Source organism: Pelophylax lessonae (assembly GCF_965119305.1).
Source record: "Pelophylax lessonae genome assembly, chromosome: 13".
Classification (NCBI taxonomy): Eukaryota; Metazoa; Chordata; class Amphibia; order Anura; family Ranidae; genus Pelophylax; species Pelophylax lessonae.
This window is the reverse complement of record NC_138780.1, coordinates 177970180-177995811: the sequence shown is the minus strand read 5'-3', so window position 1 is coordinate 177995811 and position 25632 is coordinate 177970180. Positions and strand designations below refer to the sequence as shown.

Here is a 25632-nt window from a genome sequence, read left to right as displayed (position 1 = left end):
AGGTAATATCTATGTCTGCAAATGCATCCTGTGCACAGAAAGTGGATTTATATAATTTGTGGCTAATCAGGAATATACTTAACCACTTCAGCCCCAGAAGGATTTACCCCCTTAATGAACAGGCCATTTTTTGCGATTCGGCACTGCGTTACTATAACGGACCATTGCGCAGTCGCGCAACGCTGTACCCCAACAAAATTGATGTACTTTCTCCCCACAAATAGAGCTTTCTTTTGGTGGTATTTGATCACCTCTGCGATTTTTATTTATTGCGCTATAAACAAAAAAATATCGTCAATTCTAAAAAAAATTTAAAAAAAAACAATATTTTTCACTTTCTGCTATATAACACCCCCCCCCCCCCCAAAAATGTAAAAATCTAATTTTTTCATCATTTTAGGCCAATTTGTATTTTGCTACATATTTTTGGTAACGAAAAATCACAATAAGCGTATTTTGATAGGTTTGCGCAAAAGTAATCGCATCTACAAACTAGGGGAACAATTTATGTAATTTTTTTTTTTTTTTTACTAGTAATGGCGGCAATCTGGGATTTTTAGCGGGACTGTGACATTGCGGCGGACAGATTGGACCCCGAACTGAGATTTTTTGACAGTTTAGACCAGTGACATTACTACAGTTATCAGTGCTAAAAACATGCACTGTTACTGTACTAATGACACTGGCAGGAAAGGGGTTAACTGGGGTGCATAGGGGGTGTTTTCTAACTGTGGGGGGGGATGGGCTTATGGATTCAACACAGAGACCTGTGTTCATTCCAGAGAGCAACGGTCTGCTGTGTATACAACAGCAGACTGTCGTTCTCTCTTAATGGTGAGCGATCGCGGGGGCCCGGAGGCAATCGCGGCCGCCGGCCCCGTGGACCCACTCCTGCTGTGATTGGACACCACAGCAAAAGCCAATCAACAGGCCCGGTAGGACCCACCAATCATTCAGGACCCAAGCTGAACGGCTGTCTGCCTATGTAAACAAGGATTGTTGTTCTGTAGGTAAGGTATTGATCCTGTATTTCTGTAAAACAGGGACATGGATCAATGCCTTCCCCTAGTACAAGCACCTCCCCCACAGTTAGCAAGCACTCCCTAGGAGCACAGTTAACCCTTTGATCTCCCCTGATGTTAACCCCTTCCCAGACAGTGTCATTAGTACAGTGACATTGCATATTTTTAGCACTGATCACTGTATTATTGTCACTGGTTCCCAAAAAAGTGTCAAAAGTGTCTGATTTGTCCTCCGCGATGTCGAAGATGCGCTAGAGGGCGCTTATCGCCGTCATTACTAGTAAAAAAATAAATAAAAATTCCATAAATATATCCCATAGTTTGTAGACGCTAAAACCGCAGAGGTGATAAAATACCACCAAAAGAAAGATCTATTTGTAGATAAAAAAAAAGGACATAAATTTTATTTGGGTACAGCGTCGCACTGTACACTCCTTTACCTTTAAAAGCAAAGGATAAAAAAAAAAGGTTTAATTTCACAAAGTGACAGTCTCTCTGGTCCTCCAAGGCCATAGAGGCGATCAAAGACAATCTAGTCTTTTACCCCCTCTGTGACCAGCCAGCCGCACCTCCTGCCGTTTCTGAAAGCGATCCAGCCTCTCAGTCCTTTTTCATGAGAAAGCTGAAAAATAAAAAATACCGGAGTTATGGCTGATAGCTTCAGCCCAGTAAACCGCTGGCAAACCGCAACGTAAATACAGTATATAATGTATTGCGGTTGGCAAATGGCTAGTGACCATGCTGCCTTATAGGAAGTAAGTATGCTCCTCGCTGCCATCTAGTGGCTATAATGTAGTATTTTCTGCATTCACGCATTTGAATTGCAGAGAATATAGCCTGGAAACATTTAATCATGCCCTATTCACACAGTTTCGATGAACAAACAGCTATGCAAAATCATGCACCTCTCAGTTTCATAGTATATATTTCACTAAAGTCTACAGGTAAGAGTTTAGCATCGCTGGAATTAAACTTGTGTCTTCTTTTTTGCAGGTATCTGATGGGATTGATGGGGACTTTCAATGAAAAAGCAGAGGATCTGATGGAGCGATTGACAGAGAAAGCAGATGGGAAAGCAGAGTTTTCTATGCATCAGATGATGAGTAAAGTAACACTGGATGTCATTGCAAAGGTATGAAAAATATTAAAAAGTTGATCGGTATGTAAAGGGATTAAAGTTGCAAACTCTGGACTGTCATGCTGATCCAGGCTCCTTAAATAGAAATCTGCTGATTTTGAATGAGTAAGCAGCTAGTAACTAACAAAAAATGTAAACTGCCATTTTTCATGCTTGTCTCTTTGGGGAAATCCCGTAACCAGGTCCTCAGGGAAGTCACTCCAGGCTCTTAGCCCTGACACCGCTGAGGCTTCAAGGACAGCTATACAAGCCATGTGCTACATCAAAGGGGCCTTAACCCCCCCCCCCCCCCTTCCCCAGCTTGGGACCCTCCTGATAAAAGAACATTCTCTCCAAGGCTCGAGACTATTTATCCCCTCCCCAACCACCTTCTGGCCACTCTTCTCCTATGCTAGGAGGGTGCTACACTTGTCTAGCAGGTTAATTATGTTATATGGCTGATTTATATTATGGTGAAATCTGTGCTATAGAGAAATTTCCCGATAACTAAACAACATCATAATGATAAAATATATTTAAGTGCATTTTCATTAGAAGCAGAAGGGACCAGATATCACTAGATTTATTGACATAGTGTGGTATTTGCAGGTTGCCTTTGGAATGGAACTGGACTCACTGCATGATGACCAGACCCCCTTCCCTCAAGCTATTTCTATGGTCATGAAAGGTGTGGCCGAGACCCGGAATCCTTTGATAAAGGTTGGTATGTTCCATGTGCTGGTTGGGATTGTGACCTGTGCCATTAAACAAAATAAACCGGCATTTTGGCCAAAGCTGGAAGAATTAACAGATTCACTTCACTTTCTGAAACTTAAAACGGAAGTAAACCCATCGATGTAATAGTTTTAAAAAAACGTTATATTCCCAAGATGCCGGAAATGCTAACTGTCACATTGGTTGTGCTCTCAACCAAACTGTCAAAAGCATCCAATAGCTGGTGTCATAAATGATCACATGTGCAGCATCATGGAAGTTGAAGATTAAACAGAGGCCAAGATGGCAGCTCCCTTGACTGAAAACGATAGGAGGGTTTACTTCCACTTTAAGCAGCGTGCACTTACCCTCTACTCTTCTTGTCTTATAATGGGCACAGCTAGTGTGCAGACCAGAGAGACCAGTGCAGGGATGGTGGGAACTCCTCATAATGGGCCCAGCAAGTGTGCAAACCTGGGAGCGCAGTGCAGGGATGGTGGGAACTCCTCATAATGGGCCCAGCAGGTGTGCAACCCTGGGGGCACAGTGCAGGGATGGTTGGAACTCCTCATAATGGGCCCAGCAGGTGTGCAACCCTGGGGGCACAGTGAAGGGATGATTGGAACTCCTCATAAAGGGCCCAGCAGGTGTGCAAACCTGGGAGCGCAGTGCAGGGATGGTGGGAACTCCTCATAATGGGCCCAGCAGGTGTGCAAACCTTGAAGCTCAGCCCAGGGATGGTGGGAACCCCTCCTAATGGTCACAGCAGGTGTACAGTCCTAGAATCTCAGTGCAGGGGTGGTGGGAACCCCTCTTAATGGGCACAACAGATGTGCAGACCAGAGAGACCAGTGCAGGGTTGGTGGGAACTCCTCATAATGGGCCCAGCAGGTGTGCAAACCATGACGCTCAGCCCAGGGATGGTGGGAACCCCTCCTAATGGGCACAGCAGGTGTGCAGTTCTGGAATCTCAGTGCAGGGGTGGTGAGAGCTCATCATATTGGACACAGCAGGTGTAAAAACCTGGAAATTCAGTGCAGGGATAGAGGGAACTCCCCATATTGGGCACGGCAGGTGTGAAAACCATGAAGCTCAGCCCAGGGATGCTGGGAACCCCTCCTAATGGGCACAGAAGGTGTGCAGTCCTGGAAGTTCAGTGTAGGGATGGTAAGAGCTCATCATAATAGGCACAGCAGGGGTGAAAACCTGGTAGGGCAGTTCAGGGATGGTGGGAACCCCTCATAATGGGCACAGCGGGTGTACAAACCTGGGAGCGCAGTGCAGAGATGGCGAGAACTCCTCATGATGGGCACACAGGTGTACAAACCTTGGGAGCTCAGCGCAGGGATGGTGGGAACCCCTCATAATGGGCACAGCAGGTGTGCAAACCTGGGAGCGCAGTGCAGAGATGGCGAGAACTCCTAATGATGGGCACAGCAGGTGTACAAGCCTTGGGAGTTCAGTGCAGGGATGGTTGGAACCCCTCATAATGGGCACAGCAGGTGTGCAAATCTAGAAGCTCAGTTCAGGGATGGTGGGAACCCTTTATAATGGGCACAGCAGGTTGCAGACCTGGGAGAACAGTGCAGGGATGGTGGAAAGCCCTCACAATGGGCACAGCAGTTTGCAGGCCTGGGAACTCAGCAAAGAGGTCTGCCCAATGAGAGATAGTAAAGATGGTCAGGTGGTTTAACTCTCCAGTATCTAACAAATATCAGTTTTTGGTGGACTGACCCCCTGTAAATGTTTTATTCATTTCCAAACAGTACAGCCCAGGACAACGAGGTTTTATTAGAGCCGTCCAGGACAGTGTTCGACTCCTCCGCCAGACAGGCAAGGAGTGCATAGAGAAGAGACAGAAGGCCATAGAGGATGGGGAGGAAATACCCATGGACATATTATCGCAGATTCTCAAAGGCGCATGTAAGTGAAGTGTTTGCAAAAGAACCATTCACTTTGCCAACAAAGTAAGAAACAAATCTGAGATTTAGAATGTTGTACTTTTGTTTGCAAGCATCATTTAACCTACTTCCTCTGAGCCCAGACTGTCCTGGGTCCACCCCTAGCCTGTGACTGGACAATGAAAGTATAAACAATACTGTGATGAGCTCAGTTTTGGTGGCAGAGCAGTGCTGGAAGGATGCAGGGCATTGCTGGAAGGAGGCAGAGCAGTGCTGGATAGTGGGAGAGCAGTGCTGGAAGGTGGCAGAGCAGTGCTGGATAGTGGGAGAGCAGTGCTGGAAGGAGGCAGAGCAGTGCTGGATAGTGGGAGAGCAGTGCTGGAAGGAGGCAGAGCAGTGCTGGATAGTGGGAGAGCAGTGCTGGAAGGAGGCAGAGCAGTGCTGGATAGTGGGAGAGCATTGCTGGAAGGAGGGAGAGCAGTGCTGGAAAGTGGGAGAGCAGTGCTGGAAGGAGGTAGAGCAGTGCTGGATAGTGGGAGAGCAGTGCTGGAAGGATGCAGAGCAGTGCTGGAAGGATGCAGAGCAGTGCTGGATAGTGGCAGAGCAGTGCTGGAAGGAGGCAGAGCAGTGCTGGAAGGAGGCATGGGAGTGCAGGAAAGAGACAGAGCTTTGCTGGAAGGTAGCAGAGCAGTGCTGGAAGGAGGCATGGGAGTGCAGGAAAGAGACAGAGCTTTGCTGGAAGGTAGCAGAGCAGTGCTGGAAGGAGGCATGGTAGTGCTGGAAGGAGGCATGGCAGTGCAGGAAAGAGACAGAGTTGTGCAGGAAGGAGACAGAGCTTTGCTGGAAGGAGTCAGAGCAGTACTGGAAGGAGGCAGAGCAGTACTGGAAGGAGGCAGAGCAGTGCTGGGAGGAGGCAGAGCAGTGCTGGAAGGTGGCAGAGCAGTGCTGGAAGGAGGCATGGTAGTGCTGGAAGGAGGCATGGCAGTGCAGGAAAGAGACAGAGCTGTGCTGGAAGGTGGCAGAGCAGTGCTGGAAGGTGGCAGCGCAGTGCTGGAAGGAGGCATGGCAGTGCAGGAAAGAGACAGAGCTGTGCTGGAAGGAGGCAGAGCTGTGCTGGAAGGAGGCAGAGCAGTACTGGAAGGAGGCATGGCAGTGCTGGCAGAAGGCAGAGCAGTGCTGAATAGTGGCAGAGCTGTGCTAGAAGGTGGCAGAATAGTGCTGGAAGGAGGCATGTCAGTGCTGGATGGTAGCAGAGCAGTGCTGGATGGTAGCAGAGCAGTGCTGGAAGGAGGCATGGCAGTGCTGTAAGAAGGCAGAGTGGCATTGAAAGGTGGCAGAGCAATGCTGGAAGGAGGCATACTCCTTATGTCATCCTCCTAATGCTGGGGATAGCTCTGGATGCAGCCCACCCTAGCCCAATATCATGCATTTCCATGGTGTGGGTGAGCTGGCCTGCCTGCACTCTGCAAACGCATGAGGTTTGGCGACACCATTTTTTGGGATAAACTGTATCCCGTATGGAAGCAATATGGGACGTAGCTTGTCATCGTGAAATCCAAATATACTGTAATACGGGATGGGTCTCAACCCTATGCGGCACCCCTTCAAATGGAGCCTAAAGCTGGCCATACACATATTAGAATTGCAGTGCGAACAACTATTCGTTGCTCCTCCATAGAAACTTGTCCACTAACTGATAGAATCAAATCATTTCCATGATCAAAAGTGATCGGGTAAAATCAATAACAACATACAGTATATAATTCCGGTTTAGCTTTATTGCAAGGACACGCGCAATACAAGACAGAGGATATTCTTCTATACGTGTATGGCCAGCTTTAGCCATGTGCCAAACCCTGTATAAGTCACTGAACAGCATAACATTATGGCAGCATGGAAGAGATTCCTGAATAACATCACTTGTTTTTTTCTGACAGCTATGGAGAAAACATGTGATATGGAAATTTTATTGGATAATTTTATCACCTTCTTCATCGCTGGTAAGTAAAATTTTTTATCTTAAAGTTACCACTCCATTAACCAGTGATATGGTAATTGGATGTATATTCGTTTCTAGGACAAGAGACAACAGCCAACCAGCTATCATTTGCAGTGATGGAACTGGCACGACACCCAGAGATATTAGAGAGGTAAGTCACTGAGGAGCCTTAAGAAGCTGCAGTACTTTTGACTTATTTTACTTATGTGTTATACTACATGTAGAGGAAAATAATTTTAAGACCTAAAAACTCACAAATAAAAGATAGTCCTGGTAAATCTACTGAGGAACAAAACCTACCCTTAAAATACCTTCCCTCGCAACACTGCACAGTGCACAATATACTGTATGTAGGATTAGGAGCACCATAGGCCTGGTGCTGAGGATTTTGGTGGGTCCTAAAAAAAAAAAAAAAAAACGCAAACAATTATCGGTTAAAACAAAATGCATTGAATAGAGAAAGGGAGGAGAGGGGGGGAGGAGAGAAAGAGTAAGAGGGGGTAAGAGAGAAAGAGGTGGGGTGGGACAGAGAGAGAGAGAAAAAGGTGGGAGAGAGAGAAAGAGGGGGGGGGGGAGAGGTGGGTGTGAGAGAGAGAAACGGGGGGGGGGGGGTTGAGAGAGAGAGAGAGAGGGGGAGGGTGAGAGAGAAAGAGAGGAGGGTGAGAGAGAGATGAGTGGGTGAGAGAGAGAAGGGGGGTGAGAGATGAGTGGGTGAGAGAGAAAAGGGGAGTGAGAGATAAAGAGAGGAGGGTGAGAGAGAGTTGAGTGGGTGAGAGAGAGAAGGGGGGTGAGAGATGAGTGGGTGAGAGAGAGAAGGGGGTGAGAGATAAAGAGAGGAGGGTGAGAGAGAGATGAGTGGGTGAGAGAGAGAAGGGGGTGAGAGATGAGTGGGTGAGAGAGAGAAGGGGGTGAGAGATAAAGAGAGGAGGGTGAGAGAGAGATGAGTGGGTGAGAGAGAGAAGGGGGTGAGAGATGAGTGGGTGAGAGAGAGAAGGGGGTGAGAGATAAAGAGAGGAGGGTGAGAGAGAGATGAGTGGGTGAGAGAGAGAAGGGGGTGAGAGATGAGTGGGTGAGAGAGAGAAGGGGGTGAGAGATAAAGAGAGGAGGGTGAGAGAGAGATGAGTGGGTGAGAGAGAGAAGGGGGGTGAGAGATAAAGAGAGGAGGGTTAGAGAGAGAGAAAGAGAGGGGGGTTAGAGAGAGAGAGAGAGAGAGAGAGAGAGGAGTGAGAAAGAGGGGGGTGAGAGAGAGAGGGGGATGAGAGAGAGATGAGTGGGTGAGAGAGAGAAGGGGGTGAGAAAGAGAAGGGGGGTGAGAGAGAAAGAGAGGAGGGTTAGAGAGAGAGAAAGAGAGGGGGGATAGAGAGAGAGAGAGGAGTGAGAAAGAGGGGGATGAGAGAGAGAGGGGGGTGAGAGAGAGAGAAAGGGGGTGTGAGAAAAGGGGGGTGAACGAGAGGGGGAGGGTGAAAGAGAGAGAAAGAGAGAGGGGATGAGAGAGAGAGGGGGGGGGGGGGTTGGAGAGCAAGGGAGGGTGGTCAATATGCATTCTATTGTGAGCTTTTGTTGGTAAATGGTCAGTCCGCCCTGCAGCACCATCAACTATCACCTCACTACTCAGCACATCTCCAACCACAAAGCAACCTAAGTGGTGGAGAGGGTGGAGCCCGACAGTTCGGTCTGGTCTCTTCAGCCTCGCTAGCCAGAGCTAGCCTATCAGGAGGCTGCAAACTAGAATCCCCACCCATATCCTCTCCCAGGTGCAGCTCTCAGCTACTAAGGGTGGTGGGCATGGTTTGCCAACTACAATGGGAGGCATAGCGCTGCCCTGGGAGGACAAGCAGGGCTTGACTGAGCATATAGAGCGCATGTCTAGTGTCTGATTAGCGCCTTACTTCCGCCCCATTAGCATCTAATTTCTCCCTACAGCGTCCCATCCTGTTTCTCTCACTATAGCCGACAAACCCCGCCCACCACCTCTAGAACTAGCGCATCACCCCAAAGGACTTTTAACCAATCAGGAAGCAGCGGGAAACCTCCGCCTATATTCAATTCTAGGGGCTGTGCTCCGGTTCTAGAGGTGGTGGGCGGGGTTTGTTAGCTATAGCGATAGAGAGAGAAGCAAGAAAGGGGGCTAGAGTTTCAAGTTAGGCGCTGATAGAGTGCAAGGCAGGTGCAAATGGGGCACACGGAAGGAGCAAATTAGGTGTTAATGTGGGGCAAGCTATGAGCTGTTTTAGCTTAGTGCAGTCATGTATTTGCCTCTGTAACCCCACTCACCAGTAGGGAGCAGTGCATTGCCCCTAGAACAGAATATGGGTGGGCATTCTGCCTTGCCGCTTCCTGGCTCGCCAATGAGGCTTGGCAGATACAAGTTAAGTGCTGGTGGAGCGTGAATATAGTGCAGGTTAGGGGAAGAGAGGAAGCGTGTCACGTGACTATTCAAAACCCCATAGAGCTGGGGTTGTCATACAGCGTACAAGTAAACAACATTCCCTCCTATGAGCCCCTGCTGTGGCCTGTTCTTTTTTGGGCAGGCTGGGCCTTTATGAAGGTTGGAGCCTGGAGCTGCAGCTTTAATAACCCCTATGTTAGTCCAGCCCTGCCGGGCCGCATTGCAAAGGTTAAAACTTAATTAGCCTCAGGGTGCAGGGCTAGGGTGTAATACTTACCTTTTCCTGGTTCTGGTTGGCTTCCTTTATCTATGCCACCAATCCAGCACTGCTGCCTCTCTAGGGTGCTCTCAGCCGTAGTTGCATGCATGCCTCCTCCACATACAGTGAAAGGATAATAGCCCAGCACAGTAGGGATAATGCAGAAGGTCAGCCCACAGTCTGCCCACAGCCCAGAGTTTTGGATAGAAGAGAACAGCACTGGAGCCTGCCAAACCAAGGGATGGGATAATGCGCCATACACACTATAAGATTTTCTGAAGACTTTTTCCTTTAGACTTACCAAAACCAGATAATATGAGGTCAAACCTAAACACTTTCAATTTGTATGCAGTCAGGCAGGCCCTTGAACTACATAGAAAATGTAAATCTGAAGGAAAAAGTCTTCAGAAAATCTTATAGTGTGTATGGCCCTTTAGTAATACACCTTACCCCTCCATCCCTAGACTAAAGAAGCATTGAACGCCTGCAGTGCAGAGGTCCTTCTCTCCTAATTTGTCTAATTCATAGAGTTTAGCTTTAAACACTGTCCATGCATTTTTGATGCAGAATAAAAATGCACTGGACTGCATCTGGTGTGAATCAGCCCTTACCCCTGATTTTAAATCTCTGTACAATTTATTGTATCTTTATACCATTAGGGAATTTTTAGGAATTTAGTATGTCATGCCATTCAATTTTGCTGGTATGAAGTAAAAAAATACAGTATATATAAATCATTAGTTTAACATGTATTCCAATGGTCCTAGTTCACACATGTGCATCCTGTTCCAGGGCTGTCAAAAAAAGGAGAACATGCTGCATTTACTCTCTATGGAACGCAGCAAAATACATAAAAAAGGCACTGAAATAAATACACATGTCCTTAATTAAGATAAAAAAACAGAGTGGAAAAAAACGCAGTAAAATTCATCAAAAACATGCATGCAGAAACACATCCAGAATGCAGAAATTGTGGTGTGAACCGTCCTTTAATAAAATACAATATAGCTCAGCGTATGTAGCATAGTAGTTTGTGGTATGGGGTGCACTGTTCCATGGGTATAGGCATCATGCTTTTACGTTGGAGGTGGTCATAGTACAGAAGAGAATAGCATGGGCACAGTAGTGATCAGTGGAGAATAGCACTGGCACAGTGGTGATCAGTGGAGAATAGCATTGGCACTGTGATCAGTGGAGAATAGCATCGGCACAGGGGTGAACAGTGGAGAGTTGCATTGGCACAGTGGTGGTCAATAGAGAATAGCATTAGTCAGTGAAGAATAGCATTGGCACAGTGGTGGTCAATAGGGAATAGCATTGTACAGTGGTTGTAAGTGGAGAATAGCATTGGCACAGGGGTGATCAGTGGAGAATAGCATTGACACAATGGTGGTGAGTGGAGAATAGCATTGGCACAGCGGTGGTCAGTGGAGAATAGCATTGACACAATGGTGGTGAGTGGAGAATAGCATCGGCACAGTGGTGGTCAGTGGAGAATAGCATTGGCACAATGGTAGTCAGTGGAGAGGAGAATCGGCACAGTGTGGGTCAGTGGAGAATAGCATTAGCACAATGGGGGTGAGTGGAGAGGAGAATCGGCACAGTGTGGGTCAGTGGAGAATCGCATTTGCACAATGGTGGTCAGTGGAGAATAGCATTGGCACAATGGTAGTCAGTGGAGAGGAGAATCGGCACAGTGTGGGTCAGTGGAGAATCGCATTGGCACAGTGGTGTTCAGTGAAGAAGAGCATCAGCACAGTGGTGGTCAGTGGAGAATAGCATCGGCACAGTAGTGATCAGTGGAGAAGAGTATCAGCACAGTGGTAACAAGTGTAGAATAGCATCAGCTCAGTGGTGATCAGTGGAGAATAGCATCAGCAAAGTGGTGAAAGGAAAAAGGGGGGCCAGTGGGACTTTGAATGAGGTGAGACATTAGCTGTTATTAAATCAAAAGAACAATTGGTGCCAAATATTGATTTATTTGTCAATGGCTACATGACGGAAAGGTCAAGCAACAATTGTCATAATCAAAACATGTCGGTCAAATTAATTGATTGGGACTAAAAACAACACGAATGGATACCATGGAGAAAAATAATGAACATGCACGTGTGTAATGCAAATAACATCAATGACGAATATGTAATGTATTATACTATATTAAGAACCCATGTACATACAAAATACACGTTACATGAATGCTCTAAATCCGAGGAAAAAAGCAAACAATCCACATAAACAAACATTTGAAATTTTTTTTTTTTTTTTTTTCATATACATTCCATGAATCCATATCGTGATCTGTCATTTTATATCTCTACGCGTTTCGTGGAATTTGCATCCACTCTTCAGGAGCTTTGTAAAATACCTATAAGTAAAAATTAATTGGCACAGATAAATAATGATGAAAAACAAATATACCTGAAAACTCAACTTGAGAACAGCCAAAATCTGAGAAGTTTGAATACTTACAAAAACACGATTGTATCAATTAATCAACCAGAGAATCTCCAAGGATATTCTGGGATTTTGAAGGATATAAGGGAAAAACATTTCTCATTGCTGGATGCATCAGAATGGATATACGTCTGATCCGGGGCTGAGGCGGGTGTGCGCCACAAAAGGTCCAAGATGGAACAAGGGGGAGGAACCAGATGGACCCCATAAAGAAAATAGGGTTGACAATAATCTCACACATGAAGTGACCCAATGATCTGTTCAAAAACAACATTGTTTAGTGTAAATAACGTATAAAAAATATACTGTTAAAGGACGAGGTCCAAATTAGGGTAATTGGTGTGAGAGGGTTCAAAATGAAAAAGATGAATACCATAGGATCCCAATAAGAAACACCATAGTGCCAAGTAAGCCATATAGGCAAATAAGTGGAATGGGAAAAAGGTGCAAAAAGGAACCTGCATTCAGGATAGGAAAAGAAAGTGTACAAGGGAATAAAGAAGAAGAACCAATGTGAGTTGAAAATGAAAATAAGTGCTCAGATGGTAGTAACTTACAAAGAGGATGTCAAAAGAATGATGAGTGAAACCAAAAGTGCAGGCAGCGGGATCCTATTTCTATATGCGCTGCCTGCACTTTGGTTTCACTCATCATTCTTTTGACATCCTCTTTGTAAGTTACTACCATCTGAGCACTTATTTTCATTTTCAACTCACATTGGTTCTTCTTCTTTATTCCCTTGTACACTTTCTTTTCCTATCCTGAATGCAGGTTCCTTTTTGCACCTTTTTCCCATTCCACTTATTTGCCTATATGGCTTACTTGGCACTATGGTGTTTCTTATTGGGATCCTATGGTATTCATCTTTTTCATTTTGAACCCTCTCACACCAATTACCCTAATTTGGACCTCGTCCTTTAACAGTATATTTTTTATACGTTATTTACACTAAACAATGTTGTTTTTGAACAGATCATTGGGTCACTTCATGTGTGAGATTATTGTCAACCCTATTTTCTTTATGGGGTCCATCTGGTTCCTCCCCCTTGTTCCATCTTGGACCTTTTGTGGCGCACACCCGCCTCAGCCCCGGATCAGACGTATATCCATTCTGATGCATCCAGCAATGAGAAATGTTTTTCCCTTATATCCTTCAAAATCCCAGAATATCCTTGGAGATTCTCTGGTTGATTAATTGATACAATCGTGTTTTTGTAAGTATTCAAACTTCTCAGATTTTGGCTGTTCTCAAGTTGAGTTTTCAGGTATATTTGTTTTTCATCATTATTTATCTGTGCCAATTAATTTTTACTTATAGGTATTTTACAAAGCTCCTGAAGAGTGGATGCAAATTCCACGAAACGCGTAGAGCTATAAAATGACAGATCACGATATGGATTCATGGAATGTATATGAAAAAAAAAAAAAAATTTCAAATGTTTGTTTATGTGGATTGTTTGCTTTTTTCCTCGGATTTAGAGCATTCATGTAACGTGTATTTTGTATGTACATGGGTTCTTAATATAGTATAATACATTACATATTCGTCATTGATGTTATTTGCATTACACACGTGCATGTTCATTATTTTTCTCCATGGTATCCATTCGTGTTGTTTTTAGTCCCAATTAATTCATTTGACCGACATGTTTTGATTATGACAATTGTTGCTTGACCTTTCCGTCATGTAGCCATTGACAAATAAATCAATATTTGGCACCAATTGTTCTTTTGTTCTTTTGATTTAATAACAGCTAATGTCTCACCTCATTCAAAGTCCCACTGGCCCCCCTTTTTCCTTTCACAATTTTAGGGATGGAGGTTTTAGCTGTGGTGCTGCAGATCTATTTTCTTAATTATCAGCAAAGTGGTGATCAGTGGAGTATAGCATTGGCACAGTGGAGATCAGCAGAGAATAACATCAGCACAGTGGTGGTGAGTGGAGAGTAGCATTGGCACAGTGGTGATCAGCTGAGAATCCCATTGGCACAGTGGTGGTCAATGGAGAATAGCTTCAGCACAGTGGTGGTCAATGGAGAATAGCATCGACCAGTGGTGGTCAATGAAGAATAGCATTGGCACAGTGGTGGTCAATAGGGAATAGCAATGCACAATGGTGGTCATAGGAGAATAGCATTGGCACAATGGTGGTTAGTGGAGAATAACATTGGCACAACAGTGGTCGGTGAAGAGTAGCATTGGCACAACGGTGGTCAGTGAAGAGTAGCATCGGCACAACGGTGGTCAGTGAAGAGTAGCATCGGCACAACGGTGGTCGGTGAAGAGTAGCATCGGCACAACGGTGGTCGGTGAAGAGTAGCATTGGCACAATGGTGGTCAGTGGAGAAGAGCATTGGCACAATGGTGGTCAGTGGAGAAGAGCATTGGCACAGTGGTGGTCAGTGTGGTCTGTGGAGAAGTATACTGTATGTGTCAGTACACTGACAGTCATTGGAGAAACGCGTCAGTGTACTTGAGATCTATATACATACTAAAGCTTAAAAAGAAAACTAAAGCAAAAAAAAAGCTACTCAAAAGGAAAAAAAATGGATTGTCTGTTTGTCCCCATTGATGGGGCCCTAGTAGAAGGGTTGATTATTCTTCAGTACACCACAGCATCATCCCCATTCCTCCCCCCTGCGGCATGGTATTGGGGAGAGAGATGAATCATGACTGGGGCCGCAGGGGACATATCCTCACTGTGTACCAGTCTGGGCTCTTATGATTTCTGTGCATAGAATAGTTCATATTGACAATATGTTGAAGAATTTTTGTATTTTGATACACAACTAATGTCCATTGTTTGCAGTCAATGTACTTTGAGTTTTACTTTTTTACTGAAAACTTTTAATAAAAACTATTGGAAAATAAATAAAATTAATGAATCCAAGACAAGCTTTTCCAACTCGCACATCTTGTTTAGGTTTACTTGTTATTTCTGCAATGTTATCTCTTTTTTTTGTAAGGAGAATTATTCGATAACTTGATACAATTATTTTACTTCGCAGAGTTCAGGCAGAAGTGGACGAGGTGATCGGTTCCAAAAGGGACATTGACTATGAAGACCTGAGCAAAATGAAATATCTGTCCCAGGTATGGAAGAACCTCTTCTATATGCAAATAAATTATACAGAGCATCCAGAAAGTATTCACAGCGCTTCACTTTTTCCACATTTTGTTATGTTACAGCCTTATTCCAAAATGGATTCAATTCAATATTTCCCTCAAATTTCTACAAATAATGCCCCGTAATGACAACATAAAATACGTTTCTTTGAAATCTTTGCAAATGTATTAAAAATGCAAAAACAAAAAACAAAAATCCCATGCACATATAAGTATTCACAGCCTTTGTTCAATACTTTGTTGAAGCACCTTTGGCACCAATTGCAGCCTCAAGTCTTTTTCAGTATGAGGCTACAAGCTTGGCACACCCATTTTTGGGCAGTTTCCCCCATTTTTCTCCTTTGCAGGACCTCTCAAGCTCCATCAAGTTTGATGGGGAGTGTCGGTATACAGCCATTTTCAGATCTCTCCAGAGATGTTCAATCGGGTTCAAGTCTGGGCTCTGGCTGAGCCACTCAAGGACATTCACAGAGTTGTCCCGTAGCCACTTCTTTGTTATCTTGGCTGTGGGCTTGGGGTCATTGTCCTGTTGGAAGATGAATCTTCGCCTCAGTCTGTGGTCCAGAGCACTCTGGAGCAGATTTTCATCAAGGATGTCTCTGTACATTGCTACATTCATCTTTCCCTCAATCCTGACTAGTCTCCCAGTCCCTGCTGCTGAAAAACATCCCCACAGCCTGATGCTGCCACCACCATGCTTCATTGTAGGGATGGTATTGGCCAGTTGATGAGCGGTGCCTGGTTTCCTCCAGACATGACGCTTTCCATTCAGGCCAAAGAGTTTAATCTTTGTTTCATCAGACCAGAGAATTTTTTTTCTCATGGTCTGAGAGTCCTTCAGGTGCCTTTTGGCAAACTCCAAGCAGGCTGTTATGTGCCTTTTACTGAGGAGTGGCTTCCGTCTGGCAACTCTACCATTCAGGCCTGGTGGAGTGCTACAGAGATGGTTTTTCTTCTGGAAGGTTCTCCTCTCTCCACAGAGAAATGCTGGAGCTCTGTCAGAGTGACCATCGGGTTCTTGGTCACCTCCCTGACTAAGGTACTTCTCTCCTGATTGCTCAGCTTGGCCGGGAAGCATACTGTAGGAAGAGTCCTGGTGATTCCAAACTTCTTCCATATATGGATAATGGAGGCCACTGTGCTCATTGGGACCTTCAATGCTGCAGAAACTTTTCTGTACCCTTCCCCAGATCTGTGCCTCCATACAATCCTGTCTCAGGGGTCTACAGACAATTCCTTGGAGTTCATGGTTTGGTTTGTGCTCTGACATGCACTGTTAACTGGGGGACCTTATATAGACAGGTGTGTGCCTTTACAAATCATGTCCAGTCAAATGGATTTACCACAGGTGGACACCCATCAAGTTGTAGAAAAATCTCAAAGATGATCAGTTGAAACAGGATGCACCTAATCTAAATTTTGAGTGTCATGGCAAAGGCTGTGAATACTTATGTACATGGGATTTTTTAACTTTTTTATTTTTAATAAATTTGCAAAGATTTCAAACAAACTTCTTTCATGTTGTCATTATGGAGTATCGTTAGTAGAATTTTGAGGAAAATAATGAATTTAGTGCTGGTCCATACTACCGCGGCACGGCTTCGGGGGCGACCTGTGAAGTTGCGTGCACCGCGACTTCGGCGCGACTTGCATGGACTTCATATAATGAATGTCAATGCAAGTCGCTCCAATGTCGCCCCGAAGTAGTACAGGAACTATTTTCTAAGTCTGAGCCACTTGAGTCGCTCCTATTAGAACGGTTCCCCTTAGCACTGCATGGACCGCGACTTGCCAGGCTGACAAGTCGCGGTAGTGTGAATGGGCACTTAATCTATTATAGAATAAGGCTGTAACATAACAAAATGTGGAAAAAGTGAAGCGCTGTGAATACTTCCTGGATGCACTGTATATGTACATTATTGGTTACAATGTTATATACAGCTGGAATACATTATTATTTAAAGGCGCAAGTAACTTTTTCAAAAAATGTTATAAATACACCAACAGGGATAATATTATAAAATGTACATTTATTAAATTTTTGCATTCAGGCCTGCAGTGCATTGTATCAGTGTCTTACAGGTGTAATTCACAGGTTTTTGTATAGAGCAGCCCAAGGTTCATACAGAGAGAGGTATCTTCCATGGTGGCAGATAGGACTTGTATTATTTTTATTCACCCATCCCTGGGGCACCCTTCTCCCTCCATGGCCATCTGACAACATACTTAGCAAAGAGACGCTGCCTTAGCTGTCTCATTGCTAGTTGCATATTCATACAGGGCACCCTCCCTCCACAGCTGTTCAACCACACAGATAGCAAGGAGGTAGCCACTTTAAAAGATGGCACTCTGGTCTGTCTCCAAGAACTCATCAGGTGCTTGTCTCAGACCAGTGCTTGGAGATGGAGAAAAGTGCTGCCTGTCGAATCTCCTTGCTAGCTGTGTTGTCGAATGGCTGTGGAGGGACGTAGGGCACCCTGTCCAACCTCATAACTTTGTCTTATCTTCCTATTTTGCTATCTAAGGCTAGCTGTGAGGTCAGACAGGATGCCCCTTCTCTCTCCATGGCTGTCTGACTATGCAGCTAGCAAGGAGAAATCCACTTTAAAAGATGGCACTTTTCTTTGCCTCCAAGAACTCATGAGGAGCTTATCTAAGGCTTGGAGATGGAGAAAAGTGCCATCTATCAAAGCAGCTGTCTCCTTGCTAGCTGTGTTGTCAGATGGCCATGGATGGAGAAGGGTCAGATAGGGCGTCCCTTCTTACTCCATGACCATCCAACTACGCAGTTAGCAAGGAGGCAGCTTTCTTTTTTTGTGGCCGGAACTCCGCTTTAAGAACTTATCTAAAGCAAGTACTTGGATAAGGATAAAAGTGCCATCTATCAAAGCAGCCATCTCCTTGCTAGCTGTGTTGTCGGATGGCCACGGACAGATGTCCATGTGTCGAATGTGTCAAATACTAAACGCATGCTTTGGTTCCTCCTTTTGACCGCCTACTTCCTACAATGACAAGCACTTTGTGGTGTTTACACTCCATTTCTCAGATCCTGAAAGAGACTTTACGTTTATACCCCTCGGCACCCGGCACCTCCCGCATCCTGGAAAAGGAAATGGTCATTGAAGGGATTCGTGTTCCTGAAAACGCCACCTTAGTGGTAAGTCACTATGCTCCACTGTAGCCATCGGCCAATGCACCGCATGCAGAAATGCATGAGAAAAATACTGCACAGAGCAACCAATCAGATTACAGATTTCATTATCCTAGTACAGGTTGGAAAAAAGGAACCTGCTCCTGTGTGGATGATGGAGGCTGCACAGACACTCTTGTTATTTTCTTTCTTTTTAATAAATTTATTGGGGCGGGCGATGTACAATGTCCATGCTAGATGCATTTCATGGGTTACTTTATAGCAGGGTTTCTCAGCCAGGGTTCCTCCTGAGGTTGCTAGGGGTTCCTTGAGCAATGGGCAATTTCTGCCTCTCAGATAAGTTTCCAATGGCACCATTGCTACTTTTAGCTATCTGTAAGGGGGGTAATTCTTCCCAGTGATGACAAGAGTAAGGAGCATTCTTCCCACTGACTGTCATGAGTTGTAGATTTTAAATTTTTAGCAGGGGTTCCCCGAGACCAGAAATTTATTTCAAGGGTTCCTCTGTGTTGAAAAGGTTGAGAAAGGCTGATCTATACCCTGTCCCCTATAGATGGGGCATAGCCGTGTATTTTACAGTTTTTTAATTGTTTCTTCCTTTAGAAACAGTTTCTTTATTGAGTCAAAAACCCCTTTCTAAACCTCTCTCATACTCAGTTCCAATACATGAAACATGACACTGTTGGAGCTGCAGCTTGAAAAGGTTGTTGATAAGGTTTGTGGCAATAATCTGTTCTGCTCCTCTCTGCCATTTAAAGAAGAAGGCTTAATTGGATTTTTATTATGTCCTTCTCCCCAGGACTACATGTGCCATGTCCAGAGATGTATAGTAACTAAGTAGAACTACTTCACTACTGTACTTAAGTACCAAAAGGCAGTATCTGTACTTTCCTGGAGTAGAATTTTTTTCTCCTACTTCTACTTTTACTTCACTACATTTTTTCGATGATTTCAATACTTCTACTCCGATATTTTTTTTTTTGTGCTGCATAGTTACTAATTACTATTATAAAAATTACCACTGCCAGAACAGTAGATGGCAGGTTTCATGAAGCTCAAAACATGCGTATTATCAGCGCATACGAAAATAAATGCTACTGTATGTATAAATAAAAGCTGCATTATAAAAAACAATATGATGTTCAAACTTTTGACTTCTTGATTTAATAACTACATAACACAGTACTTGTACTTTTACTTTCAGTACTTGAGTAGCAAAATTTTTAAAAAAACTACTTGCAATACTTAAGTACAAAAAATGTTGAATACTTTAGTACTTCTACTCAAGTCACTTTTTGATCGAGCACTTGTACTTTTACTCAAGTATGGGTTTCGAGTACTTTATACAACTCTGGCCATGTCCCATCTGCAGGACCACTGATAAGGCAATACAGCCAGTCCTCCTGTACTGGGCCCCATCAGCTCACAAGGGGGGTCCAGGCACTTGCTGAGCACGGGGGGGGGGGGGGGGGGGTTAGCTGCACTGCCTTACTGCAGACACCAATCCTCTTCTGTCTCCCCCTGCCAGTTTCCCCTTCTTTTCCTTGCCTCCCTCCCTCCAGCTGTGCTGCAGGGGGATTACTCATCCCCCTGCAGTGTTTGCGGATTCCCTTCTCTCCTCCTGCACCGGCAGCTGCTGCAGGCACACAAGGGTATGTTTCAGGATGGAGAGCAGGGGAAGAGAAAGGTAAATATGTTAAAAAATATAATTTAATATTATCAGAGTGGTAGGGGAGAGGGAGATGAGGCAGGGGGAGCGGGGCCCTGTCCGGTAGGCATTATAGGAAATGTAGGAAATTATGACATTTATTAGAATGATTTTGGGTTGTTACAATGTTCATATGAATGACATTTTACTTCTTGAGAGGGATTTAAAATATCAGCTTACATGTGGAACTTTTGCTGAATATGCCCATTTTTCTTACTTTTCTTGGCTTTGCTGCCATGCTTTTCCATTATCTGGAAGCAGGGGCGTAACTAAAGGGGTTGCAGGTGTTGCAATTGCAACCGGGCCCCATGCGGCTCCCCTGTACACCTGGATGGGAGGGGCGGCGGGGGTAGCATGCAGAGAAATCACTGTCCTCCTTTTTCCTCCTGTAGCTGCAGGAGGAAAATGGAGGAGATTGATTCCTCTGTATGCTGCCCCCGCCACTCCTCCTATCCAGTTCACTTGTGTTTTGCTGTCTCTGGGCCCCTGTGTGCTCCCCTGGTCCCCCCCCTATTGTGCTGCCCCCCCCCCCCCACTGTGCTCCCTCCCCTCTCCTGCCGGCTGCTGCAGGGGATGTGTCACAATAGAGAACCAGGAAAGGGTCGGTAAATATGTAATTTACCAGCTCCTTCCTTTTCTGAATGGACAGAGTCATAGTCAGTGACATTGTAAAAAATTAAATAAAATGATAAAAAAAAATACAATTAAAATACCAAAAAATAAAAACTACTGACACCAATGGGTGAACTTCCAGGATCGCAAAGGTCACACTTACAACTGGGCCCTGGCATTCCACCACCGTGGGGAGGCCCCAAGATGGCAGGAAGGGGGCCCACTGTAGAACTTGTGAAAGGGTCCCACTGCAGGACTGTAATAAAGGGTCCCCGCAACGAGAGTAAAGGGCCGCAGGATCAGTGGGAAGAGCCCCAGGCTTGAAGAGAAGGGCTCAGGCCAGGGGTCGGGGAGGCCCTTCATGGTTTCTTGCACCGGGGCCCTGAAGGTTCTAGTTACACCTCTGTCTGGAAGGGTTCTTGAAAGCCATTATCACAGTTTTTTTTCTTGTATTATTTGTAGTTTAACTTCTATGTCTATGGGAGGATGGAGCAGTTCTTTAACAATTCATTGGAATTTGACCCGGAAAGATTTGGTCCGGATTCCAAGAGGTAAGAGTGTTACTGGCCAATCGGTATATGCGCTTTAAATGGTAACAAACGTTTTTTTGTTATACGTATACTTTGTTGGTATTGGAGATAACAAATCCTAATGTTCTTCATTCTATCTAGGCCATACTTCACATACTTTCCCTTTTCTCTGGGGCCTCGATCCTGCATCGGACAGGTATTTTCTCAGGTAAGAGCAGCCCAAGCTTAAAGTTGATGAATAATCCGCTCACATTTTGAATTACCTGTTTCCTATACTCTCTGCTCCCTCCCCCGTCCCATAAACTTTTTCCATTTTTTATTACATACATTATTTTAGACCCAATAATGTTATCACTGGGTCTCTGCACCTCTCTCTACAATGCAGATTAAGGCTGGTGGGGGCTGCAGGATGCTTCCTGAAAACATCACAGCACCCATCCTAAGGTGTCAGCAATGCTAGCATAGTGTGAAATGGCCAGCTTAAAGCCCCCCCATTTAAAATGTGTCCCCTCCCCCCCAATGCTTATATGGTACCCTTTTATTTTTTATTACCTGTCCCAAAGTCTTTGGTCCAGCCATGTGATGCTGCAAGGTCCTCTTCACCGCTTCTCCTGCGTGCAGTCAGCCCTGTCTGATAGGCACAGCTGGGACAATGAGTGGGAAGAAGGGGAAGCTGCCCTAGGCACTGTGGTATCATGTGAGGTGGGAGGGTGCCATGAGGAGATTGGAGGGGAGGGGATTTGTGTTGGAAGGTGGAATTTGTGGGGTGCCAGGTGGTAGGAATTGTTCTAGAATGGGGAAATGGGGGGGGGGGAGGATGCTATGAGTGGTGATTTAGGGGGAATGGGGGGAAGAGGATTTTTGCTAGGAGAGGGTATTGATGGAGGGGGGGGGTTTGCTAGAAGAGGTGATATGGTGGTGGTAGGGTAGGGGGGGGGTTATTGTGCTAGGAGACAGTTTTTAGGGCATTTGTGCTAATAGGGATGATTGGGGGAGATTTCTGCTAAGGGGGTGGGGATTTGGGGATTGGGTGGAACTTGTGCTGGAAGTGGGGATTTGGAGTGGGGGGAGAGCAGGTGTACTTGGAGGTGACATTTTTGTGGTAGGGAATTTATGCTAGGAGGAGTGATTTTATTTTTTTTTGGGGGTGGGGGATTTATTCTGGGAGGATGGGGGTCAAAAATTTGTTTAGGAGGGGGGATTTCGCAGGTGGCGGATTTGTACTGGGAGGAAGGGGAATTGGAGGATTTGAGAAGATTTTTTACTAGGAAGGAATATTTGGGGGGAGGTTTATGCTAGGAGTGGAGATTTGGGGGGAGGATTTAAACTAGGAGGAGGTATTCGGGGGAGAGAATTTGTTCTTGTAGTGAGAATTTGTGGGATAGGTTTTGTACTAGGAGGGGGGATTTGGGGGGAAAACTTACACTAGGAGTGGGTATTTGTGGGTGAGGATTTGTGCTAGGATGGGATTTGTAGGGAGAGGATTTGTACTAGGAGGGGGGATTTGTGTGAGAGAATTTGTATTAGGAGGGGGGATTTGAGGGAGAGAATTTGTACTATGAGGGGGAATTGAGTGCGGGGGAGGATTACACTAGGAGTGGGCATTTTTGGGAGAGGATTTGTACTAGAAGAGGGATTTGTGGGACAGGATTTGTACTAGCAGGAGAATTTGTACTAGGAGGGGGATTTGGGGGAGAGGATTCGTACCGGGGGGAATTTTCGGGAGAGGATTTGTACTAGGAGGGGGGATTTGCGGGAGAGGATTTGTACTAGGTGGGGGATTTTTACTAGAAAGGGGATTTGGGGGGGTGGATTTGTACTAGGAGGGGGGATTTCGGGGAGAGGATTTGTACTAGGAGGGTGGATTTGGGGGAGGATTTACACTAGGTGTAGGGATTTGTGGGAGAGGATTTGTACTAGGAGAGGGGATTTTGGGGGAGGATTTACACTAGGAGTGGGATTTTGTGGGAGAGGGTTTATGCTAGGAGTGGGATTTGGAGGAGAGGATTTGTACTAAGAGGGGGGATTTGGGGGAAAGGATTCATAAAAAGGGGGATTTGTACTAAGAGAGGGATTTGTGGGAGATGATTTGGACTAGGAGGGGGATTTGTGGGAGAGCATTTGTACTAGGAGGGGGATTTGTACTAGGAGGGGGATTTGGGGGAGGGGATTTGCACTAGGAGGAGGGTTTGTGGGAGAGGATTTGTATTAGGAGGGGCATTTTGTACTACGAGGAGGATTTGGGGTAGAGGAATTGTAATAGGAGGGGGGATTTGGGGGGATTTAAACTAGGAGTGGGGACTTGTGGGAGAGGATTTTTTTTCTTGGGGGGGGGGGTGCTGGATATAAAGAAATCACTTCATATGTCGTTCCATTCCAAAAGAAACTTTGGTTGTTTGCCTTCAAAGAGAATCTGGGCAAAATGACAGGTTCTCCTAATAGGTCAGCCCACCCCCACCCACCGACGCTCCTCCCCTTTCCTGTGCTCCCCTGCTCCATTCATCTGCGGGAGCCCTGGGTCTAACCCCTGTCTTTGTTGTATCACAGATGGAAGCCAAGGTGGTCATGTCAAAACTACTCCAGAGGTTTGAATTCGAGTTGGTGGAGGGACAAAGCTTTGACATCGTAGACAACGCGACTCTTCGCCCCAAAGATGGCGTCATCTGCAGGCTACGGCCACGAGCACATAAATAATAGATACTTTTATTCCTTTATTGTGTCCTTTAGTCATTAGTAGAATTCATTTAGAGATAGACGTGTTTTATAAATGCAGAACTAAAGATAATTTTTAGAGAACCCGTTCCTGATGTTGGAGTGTTTTTTTAAATTTTGGTACAAGTAACAAAAGCGAATGAATTGTAGTGGAGGTGCCATCAATATCCAGGGCGGTGTGGGACAATCCGTGGGCCAGTGCAGGGAAGTAGGGGAAGCCATGGTCCTGTTTATTGTCTATTTTCAGACAACTCTGTGGCAATATTACAAAGATCACAAATCACTTAGTGCCGGTTCACACTATGGCGATCCGACTTCGGGGGCGACCTGTGAAATCGCGTGCACCGCGACTTCGGCACGACTTGCACGGACTTGTGTCGCTCCTATTAGAACCGTTCCTGTACTACACTATGGGATGCGACGGTGCGTGACTTGTCAGGCTGACCAAGTGGCCTGACAAGTCGGACTAGGGGTCTATTTATAGAACATTCGTTACATGAATGTCAGAAGCATTTGTGCACGCGCTGAATGGAGTGTCCTGTAATTTTTGTAAGAGATGAATGCCTGGATCTTCAGCTTCAAACTGCTTTAACACGTGCTGTTCTGGACATTTTATAGATTGACAACTCCTACTGTATCCTCATATTGATTAGTGGTTCCAAATTAATAACTACTGCAATAGGGGACAGACACAAAAAAATACACTCTGCATATTTCCAAAATAACTGTCCTGTTTTATTTGACGGAATTGAAGGCTTTTATACAGATGATTACGTAGGTATCGCATTAATATTACAATTGTACTTTTATGGTAACAAGGGGCGTAACATAGGCAGGCTAATTCTTATCAGGACTCGAAAGAATGCAAACATTTAATGAAAACATTATTATTGCCGTGTGCACAATGTAGTTCAGTGTGCAATACATACAAAATAAAATACAATAATATACAGGATGTACACATTTCCTTAAGTGCCGGTTCACACTAACGCGGCACGACTTCGGGGGTGACCTGTGAAGTCGCGTGTACCGCGACTTCGGCGCGACTTGCACGGACTTCATATAATGAATGTCTATGCAAGTCGCTCCGATGTTGCCCCGAAGTAGCACAGGAACCTTTTTCTAAGTCGGAGCGACTTGAGCCGCTCCTATTAGGACGGTTCCCGTAGCACACAATGGACCGCGACTTGTCAGGCTGACCAGTCGTCTGACAAGTCGTGGTAGTGTGAATGGGGTCTTACAATCTCCCCACTTTTGATCAATATTTTGATCACTAACCAGTGGCGGCTGGTGCTCAAAATTTTTGGGGGGGGCGCAAACAGAAAAATGTAATAGGCATTGCAAAAAACGTACATGCCCCCTTTCAATGCAGTGACCAGCATACATGCCCCCTTTCAATGCAGTGACCAGCATACATGCCCCCTTTTAATGCAGTGACCAGCATACATGCCCCCTTCAATGCAGTGACCAGCATACATGCCCCCTTTCAAAGCAGTGACCAGCATACATGCCCCCTTTCAAAGCAGTGACCAGCGTACATGCCCCTTTCAATGCAGTGACCAGCATACATGCCCCCTTTCAATGCAGTGACCAGCGTACATGCCCCCAATGCAGTGACCAGCATACATGCCCCCAATGCAGAGATCAGCGTGCGTGCCCCCTTCAATGCAGTGGCCAGAATACATGCCCCCTTTCAATGCAGTGACCAGCATACATGCCCCCTTTCAATGCAGTGACCAGCATACATGCCCCCAATGCAGAGATCAGCGTGCGTGCCTCCTTCAATGCAGTGACCAGCATACATGCCCCCTTTCAATGCAGTGACCAGCGTACATGCCCCCAATGCAGTGACCAGCGTAGATGCCCCCTTCAATGCAGTGACCAGCGTACAATGCAGAGATCAGCGTGCGTGCCCTCTTCAATGCAGTGACCAGC

General features: G+C 45.4%; 1 protein-coding gene across 1 annotated transcript in view; it reads left to right on the top strand.

The window, feature by feature from the left end:
• Nucleotides 1–23781, top strand: part of LOC309543229 (cholesterol 24-hydroxylase-like) — a 39565-nt gene extending 15784 nt beyond the window's left edge. Inside the window, exons 6-15 of the mRNA XM_082242676.1 lie at nucleotides 2016–2154; nucleotides 2749–2859; nucleotides 4620–4776; nucleotides 6692–6754; nucleotides 6832–6904; nucleotides 14867–14951; nucleotides 18031–18141; nucleotides 20918–21006; nucleotides 21127–21193; nucleotides 23533–23781. Coding sequence (XP_082098802.1) covers nucleotides 2016–2154; nucleotides 2749–2859; nucleotides 4620–4776; nucleotides 6692–6754; nucleotides 6832–6904; nucleotides 14867–14951; nucleotides 18031–18141; nucleotides 20918–21006; nucleotides 21127–21193; nucleotides 23533–23679 — 1042 coding nt within the window. The 3' untranslated portion in view covers nucleotides 23680–23781. The remainder of the gene's footprint in view (nucleotides 1–2015; nucleotides 2155–2748; nucleotides 2860–4619; nucleotides 4777–6691; nucleotides 6755–6831; nucleotides 6905–14866; nucleotides 14952–18030; nucleotides 18142–20917; nucleotides 21007–21126; nucleotides 21194–23532) is intronic.
• Nucleotides 23782–25632: the final 1851 nt, after the last annotated feature.